General features: G+C 40.0%; 1 protein-coding gene across 3 annotated transcripts in view; it reads right to left on the bottom strand.

The window, feature by feature from the left end:
• Positions 1–213: 213 nt before the first annotated feature.
• Positions 214–8083, bottom strand: part of NEK4 (NIMA related kinase 4) — a 37601-nt gene continuing 29731 nt past the window's right edge. The window contains exons 14-15 of one of the 3 annotated variants that reach the window (XM_088028124.1): positions 2497–2570; positions 214–1832 (exon numbers count right to left, since the gene is read on the bottom strand). In XM_088028124.1, coding sequence (XP_087884250.1) covers positions 1784–1832; positions 2497–2570 — 123 coding nt within the window. In that variant the 3' untranslated portion in view covers positions 214–1783. The remainder of the gene's footprint in view (positions 1833–2496; positions 2571–8083) is intronic. The other 2 variants (XM_028124400.2, XM_028124401.2) reach the window with 2 other exon arrangements.

Below are 8083 nucleotides of genomic sequence, written 5' to 3'. Positions count from 1 at the left end.
TGAGCAAGGAGTCCGATGTGGGGCTCAATCCCAGGACCCTGGGATCATGACCTGAGCCAAAGGCAGATGGTTAACTGAGCGACTCAGGTGTCCCTAAGGAACACTGCTTAAAGAGAAAACCAAAACCAGAATTATTGACTATTTAAGATTTAATGTCAAAATAATATCAAAATCTGAAATGTGGCCAAAGGTATACTGAGAAGAAAATTCATCCTGTTAAAGGTGTTTTATAATTACATAAGAAAGATTAAAAATGATAAAGCCGTCAGGAAAGAAAAACCACAGAATGACCAAAAGATACTGGGATGAAAACTGAATGAATGTTTAAGCAAAATAAAAATATGCAGAATGGGAATAACGTATGGGGGAGAATTTTTAAATTCTAAGAAAATAATATGTACATATGGCAATTAGTAAGAAACTTAAGTAAAACTGATGTCTCTCCAGAAAGATGTAGATTCGTAAAACATGCAAGAAATGGTGAATAGTTGAGGAAAACCCAGTTTGCCAAAGATTTGCCCCCAAATGGGACTGAGACTAGGTGGTTTTCCTGCTGAGTTCTAACAAACCCTTCAAAGTAAAACTAAGAGGTCTCAGAAACCAGACTATGAGCACTGTAAGAGCAAGGAGTATTGTGTTTTACTCACTATATCTGCAGCTCCTGACCTACAGCACCTGGCACACAGTAAAAACTAAAAGTCTGTTAAGTGACTGGAAAGGGAACATTTTGTTAGAATATTTTATGTGTAATTTTCAAAGAAGGTCAGGTAACATTTTTAATTAGAAAAATGAAAACATTTCTGGAGCAGTATTCATTTTTAAATAAAGTCCCTTGAATATAGAAGTGAAAATTTACCTATCAAGACTTCTTTAAAAACAATTTATTTCCCACATGGGAATTACCCCCTTACTAAACAACTAATAAAATATGTGATACATAGTCATACATTTAAAGACAACCAATAATTTGATGTACATATTCAGGAGATAAATATGTCCAACATAACTAAAAGGAGCTGGACTTCACTTACAAATTGCTTAATTGGAAAGGGAATTAGTGTTTTAGGAAATGTTTTTGCCAATGAAAATATTACTCTTAAAAAAAGACCAGTATACAAAAACGTTGATTGACAAAGGCAAAATATTTCTGTTTCAATTCTTATATACCGTAAATGAGGTTCATATTAAATGAAAATAAAAGGCTAAACATCCATCAATATATAAAAAAGGAATTCAGTTGCTCAAATAGTAGATACAACTTCATATTCAAATCTACTCCCAGAATCATGAATTGACTTTTTAAAAAAATAATTTATCAACTACTACCTAAAGTTATTAACAATGACAACTAGTATCACTATGACATGTTATTTACTTCTCCTATGCATTTATCACTATAGTACAATATAAAACTTCCAATCTAATTTTATGGCCCTGTAATCAAGCTAATTAGTATCTTAAAAATAAAGTTCTAAATATAAAACTGGTGGTTTAAGGCTCAGTAAACAGTAACCAGACATCTTCTAATAGCTTTTCTTCATCAAGAGAGTAAGCTAGCCAAAGGTTTTTTCTTTCTTTTGTGACATTGCTTCATGTTACTCTGTTCGAGCCCACTTTTCTCCCAGTTAAAAAAAAAAAAAAAGAGAAGGATGGTGATGGCCTCCAATCATTATTATGGAGTTATTTGTTTAAGCCAAAAACCTTTAAAAATAGGTCTCTAGTACTGGCAGATTAAATTCTCAAAAATTCACATTTTCTTCAAAAAATTTCAACTGGCGAGCTTTCACACTGTAAGTTGTGTATTTTTCACCCATGTGCTCCTGCAAACGTACCTATTTGGGAAATACAAAAAGAAAATCAGTTTGTAGTAGAAGAAAACATTTCTGTAATCTTAGAAGAACTTTTCTGGGGCGCCTGGGTGGCTCAGTCGTTAAGCGTCTGCCTTTGGCTCAGGTCATGACCCCAGGGTCCTGGGATCGAGCCCCACATCGGGCTCTCTGCTCAGCGGGAAGCCTGCTTCTCTCCCACTCCCCCTGCTTGTGTTCCCTCTCTCGCTGTGTCTCTCTGTTAAATAAATAAAATCTTAAAAAAAAAAAATTTTTTTTTTTCAAAAAAAAAGATGGGCTTTTCTAAGCATGACACCAGAGGTAGAAGTCATATGGGAAAATACTATCATTTTTTAAAAATTTTAAGTTTCAAGTTACCAAAAACTAAAGTCCTAAGAAATTAAGAACAAATACTACACTGGGGAAAATTTGCAACATACATGCCCAAGAATTAATATCATTAATACAAAGAGCTCTTAGTAAAACACAACAATATTAGAATATTAGAATTGATAAAATCAGTCCCATAGATAATTCAGCAAAGGCATTTACAAAAATGCAAATAACATAAAAATTTCAATTTAATAATCAAAAAATATACCATGTAATACTCAATATATGCCTGGAATTAAAATAACACCTAATAATGTGTTAAACAGATATCACGCACCTCCTGATCCACTGCACAGAGAAGGACACAGTATCACTTTTGTGGTATTCCTGCTGTAAATGCATAATCTGAATCTGTTCATGAGGAAACATCAAACAAATCCAAACCGAGGGTCATTTTATAAAACACATGCCTATAGTCTTCAAAAATGTCCTAACTGTCCCAGGTTAAATGAGACATAAACATAATATGTAATCCCAATTAGTTCTACATCTACCAATGATAGCTTGAGGAGCTCTGAAGATCCCTCCTCAGTGAAACTGGTGAAAATTTTTATTTATTTATTTATTTTTTGAGAGAGAGTGCAAGTCGGGGTGGGGGGAGAAGGAGAGAGAATCTCAAGCAGACTCCCCGCTGTGTGCGAGTTTAACACGGGGCTCAATCTCATGACCCTGAGATCATGACCTGAGCTGAAACCAAGAGTCAGACGCCCAATTGACTGAGCTACCCAGGCACCCCAGGTGAAAATCATTTTTAAAACTTACCATTTAAAGTCTCTGGGGAAGTGGTCCCGAGAGCGTACAGTATCAAATGAAGACACTTTGTTCCCCCAAAGAAAATCTAAAACCCACTAAGAACAGTGAGAGTGGGTGGTATTTTAACTAAGACCAACTGCCTCCCTCCCTAGACCCAGCTCAGTGAGACGAAAAGTCTATACCAGACTGAAGCCGACAACACAGGGCTCCCTTTCCACCAGCTCCTAGTCGAAAGGCAATCTTCCTGGGAAGGGCAGAATATCAGCATATCTCATCCTGCCCCCAATATCTGTTGTTAAGGATAAGTTTTGAGAGAGTACATCCAAGAGGTGGGAACTTCCTTTTTACACCAGGTTGGACTTATAAGATGGAGGCTGTACCTTGGGAGCCGGGCCAGTGAAAATACTGGGGCCCCAGTCACCTTTGCCCCAGACCATAATGTGAAGATTCCATGCTGGGTGAAGTATGCCAAGAAGATGAGAGGCCCTTCACCTGCACAGAGCTTCTAAAGTAGGGCTATCACCCAGACAAGTATACTATTGTCTTCACTCCCAGCTGTGCTCAGAGATTTTGCCTTGGGCAAGAAGCAAGACATAAAACAGCACCAAATCTTTTCCTTAATGAACTGACCTCGTTTAGAACAGAGTGGAGAGGGGCACCTGGTGGCTCAGTCATTAAGCGTCTGCCTTCGGCTCAGGTCATGATCCCAGGGTCCTGGGATCAAGCCCCACATCAGGCTCCCTGCTCAGCAGAAGGCCTGCTTCTCCCTCTCCCTCTGCCTCCTGCTCTGCCTATCTGTGCTCTCTCTCTGTGTCTCTGTCAAATCAATAAATAAAATCTTAAAAAAAAGAACAGAGTGGAGAAATTCAAGCCTACAAGTGCTCTCAAAAACGGGAAGTAGTGGTGAATGGCAACTAGGAGGAGACTGATAAATTCACTGGATATACAGGCTAAACTATGGGCCACCTACTTTGATGGAGACAACTAAGAAGTTGGGATGAGCCCCCGGGGTCAAAACAGATTCCAAACACTGACCCTGGGACCCATCCGTTCAAAGGAGCCGTAATTTTATTGGATCAGTCTGTGGAGCAATGTATGCCCCAAGACATTGTTGGAAACGAGAGCCATCAACTGGCAACTAAAAAACCTTAACAACTACTTGGGCAAGGGAGAGTCAAAAGAGTTCTGCCAAAGCCAGTCATTCCAAGGTGGCTATGGACACAACCAAGGCCTCGCCAGCTAAGAGGCAACATCAGACTTACATTGTGGGGACAGGAAGAAGGGATAAAAGAGACATCACTAAAAAATCCAGCCAATCACTAAAGAAGCAAATAACAATAGCAACCCCCCTCCCTGGGGAGGCCAGTACCCAGACTTGTAACAATATATTTTCTTTCTGAAATGTCCAGTTTTCAATCAATAGCTATGAGATACACAAAGAAACAGGAGAGTATGACACATACACTGGGGAAAAAAGGCAGGCAAGAGAGGTACTACCTGTGAGGGTAACGAGATGCTGGAGTTAACAGGCAAAGACATCACTATAAACCCATTCACAGAACTAAAGAAAATCATCATTAAGAAGTAAAGGAAGGTATGATGTCAATGTCACATCAAACTGAGAATACTGATATAAAGAAATTATAAGAAAAACTAAATGGAAATTGTGGAGTGGAAAAGTACAATAACAAATGAAAAATTCACCAGAGGGGCTCAGCAGTATACCTGAACTGGCAGAAAGAAAAGTAAGTGGGCTGGGGAGAGATCAATAAAGATTATGTAATCCAAGAAACAGAAAAGAAAATGAAGAAAAGTGAACACAGCCTCAGAAATGTGGGACATCATTAGGGCACCTGGTGGCTCAGTCAGTTAGGCGTCTGACTCTTGATTTTGACTCAGGTCGTGATCTCTGGGTTGTGAGACTGAGCCCTATGTCAGGCTCCCTGCTCAGTGGGGAGTCTGCTTCTCTCTCTCTCTCTCCCTCTCCCTCTGCTCCTACACCAGCTCATGTGCTCTCTCTAAAATAAAAGCTTAAAAAAAAATGTGGGACATCATTACACACACCAACTACAAATGTAAAGGGACCATCAGAAGGAGAAGGAGCAGAAAAACTATTTAAAGAAATAATAGCTGACAACTTCCAAATGTATTGAAAAACATTAATCTACACATCCAGGAATCTCAATGAACTCCAAGCAGGATCAACTCAAAGAAATGCACACACAGATACATGAAAGTAAGTGCTGAAAGCCAAAGGCAGAGACAGTCATGAAAGCAGCAAGAGAAAAATGACACCGCTTACAAGGGAACAGTAATAACATCAACAGCTAACGTAAACAAAGGAGGCCATGGGATAATATATTCAGAGTACTTGAGGAAAAAAACTGTCAAACAAGAATCCCATTGCTAGTAAAACTACCTTCCAAAAATAAAGGTGAAGTAAAGACATTCCCAGATAAACAAAAACAGAATCTGTGCCTAGCAGACCACTTTATAAGAACTACTAAAGGAAGTTCATCAAGCTGAAAGTAAGAAACCCCAGGCAACAATTAAAATTTACATGGAAACACAAAAAGCACTGCTTTGGGGGGGGGGGCGCGGTTATGGAGAGGACGTTAGCTCTGGTTCACCTGTGAGCCTGACCCTAGCAACTGGAGGTTCCCTATCCCCTCCTGTCCTTGGAATTGCATTCCATTTGCCTTCCCCACTCCCAAAGGATGCCCTAAGGACAAAACCTTCAGATTATGATGTGGTGTTGAGACCGTCTGGACAGTACATGTGATTGAACCCAATTAATATAATACATACTATATATATATATATAACATGAACTTTTGAGATTTGGCAGGTGGGTGTGGAGATCTACTCATCTTGTGGCTGCCTATGACAGGCCTCATATGTAAGTTCCCTTGCTTATTAAAACTACCACCTACTGCCTGGGCGCCTGGGTGGCTCAGATGGTTGAGCGTCTGCCTTCGGCTCAGGTCATGGTCCCGGGGTCCTGGGATCGAGTCCCGCATCGGGCTCCCTGCTCCTTGGGAGCCTGCTTCTCCCTCTCTCTCTCTCTCTATCTCCCTCTGTCTCTCATGAATAAATAAATAAAAAAATATATTTAAAAATAAATAAATAAAATAAAATAAAACTACCACCTACCAATCTGGAGTGCTTGACTCTTCCTTCCCTCTCTCCCTGCCCTCCTGTTCCTACAGGCGCCAGTTTCAGATTACACCTGAGAGTAATTCATGCAAATAAAACCTAACATAAATGCATAGTTTCTCCTTCAAAAAAAAAAAAATTTAAGTAATCTCTATACTCAACGGGGGGCTCGAACTCCTGACACTGAGATCAAGAGTCACATACTCTTCTGACTCAGCCAGCCAGGTGCCCCTTCTCTGATTTTAAAAGTAAATGGGGTGCCTGGGTGGCTCAGTCATTAAGTGTCTGCCTTCGGCTCAGGTCATGATCCCAGGGTCCTGGGATCGAGCCCCACATCGGGCTCCCTGCTCAGCGGGAAGCCTGCTTCGGGAGCCCGCTTCTCCCTCTCCCACTCCCCCTGCTTGTGTTCTCTCTCTCAGTCTCTCTCTCTCTCTCAAATAAAAAAAATAAAATCTTAAAAAAAAAAGTAAATACACAATACAGTATGTATGAAAGATGACAGAAAGGACCAGAACTACATCTCCTCACATGGACAAAAACTGTGCTGCTGAATGCCTGATGTAACTATTTCAGGACTCTGCAGTCTATTGAAGGCTTGCAACTTCCCGGGAAGGCTTGGAGGGTAAACTGTGGTTAATTTCAGTCAATTTCAGTTTCTAGCTCTGGCCCCCTCCCCCAGCTGTGCAGATGTTCTGGAGCAGCCTGCACACAGCTTGTGGAGCCAGGGAAGGCAATACGAACCGTGTCCTCCAAGTACTGGGGATCTGTGTACTGAGAGATGACTGCTGCTTCTGATCAGAGGTGTACACACAGAAGCAGGCGACCATTGTTGCAGCCCTCACTAACCCTGTTACAAACCCCCTCCAGCTGAAGCAACTTACAGGGGATTTAAAGAGACCAATATATATGCATAGTGGGAGTCCCAAAGGGGAAGAAAGAGGAAGAGAGATTATTTGAGGAAATAGCCAAAATGTACCAAGTGTGAAGAAAGACATAAACATCCAAGAAGCTCAATGAACTCTTAAGTAGGCTGAAACAAACAGTTCCTACCCAGACACATTATAATCAAACTGTTGAAAGCTGAAGAGAAAGGGAGAATCTTGAAAGCAGCAAGAAAGAGGCAACTCCTCACATGCAAGGGATCTCCAATATGATTATCAGCAGATTTCTGATCAGAAATTTTGGAGGCCAGAAGGCAACTGGGCAGTATTTTCAAAATGAAAGAAAAGGAAGGAAGGAAAGAAAGAAAAGAAAACAAAGAAAGAAAGAAAAAAGGAAAAAAAGAAAGAAAACCTGTCAACCAAGAATCTAAATTTATCTGGCAAAAATGTCCTTCAAAAGTGAGGAAGAAAAAGAAATACTGCCATTTGCAACAACATTGATGTATCTTGAAGGCATTATTCTAAGTGAAATAAGTCAAACAGAAAGGCAAATAAATACTGCATGATCTCACTTATGCAGAATCTTAAAAAACTGAATAGAGAACAGATTGGTGGTTGCCAGAGGTAGGGGTGGGGGTGGTTAGGGAAATGGGTGAAGGTGGTCAAAAGGTACAAACTTTATAAGGTAAATGAATTCTGGGGATGTAACTGTACAGCATGGTGACTACAGTTAATGATACCGTATTATACATTTGAAAGTTGCTAAGAGTAGATCTTAAAGTTCTCATCACAAGAACAAAATTGTTATAATTATGAGAGGTAATGGATGTTAACCAAACTTACTGTGGTAATCATTTTGCAATATATACAGAAATCATTATGTTGTACACCCTAAACGCAAAGTTACATATCAATTATGTCTCAATAAAACTGAGAGGAAAAAGTAAGGGAGAACCTAAGATATTACCAGATAAACAAAAGATGAAGAAGTTGTTACCACCAGACCCAGCCTGCAAAAATACTACAGGGAGTCCTGTTAAGTTGAAATGAAAGCGGGCGCCTGGGTGGCTCAGT

The sequence above is a fragment of the Eumetopias jubatus genome, unplaced genomic scaffold (assembly GCF_037043125.1).
Source record: "Eumetopias jubatus isolate StellerSeaLion01/CBP00866 unplaced genomic scaffold, mEumJub1_p1.0 scaffold_1, whole genome shotgun sequence".
Classification (NCBI taxonomy): Eukaryota; Metazoa; Chordata; class Mammalia; order Carnivora; family Otariidae; genus Eumetopias; species Eumetopias jubatus.
The sequence above is the reverse complement of the archived record's forward strand: the minus strand, read 5'-3'. Positions and strand labels throughout refer to the sequence as shown.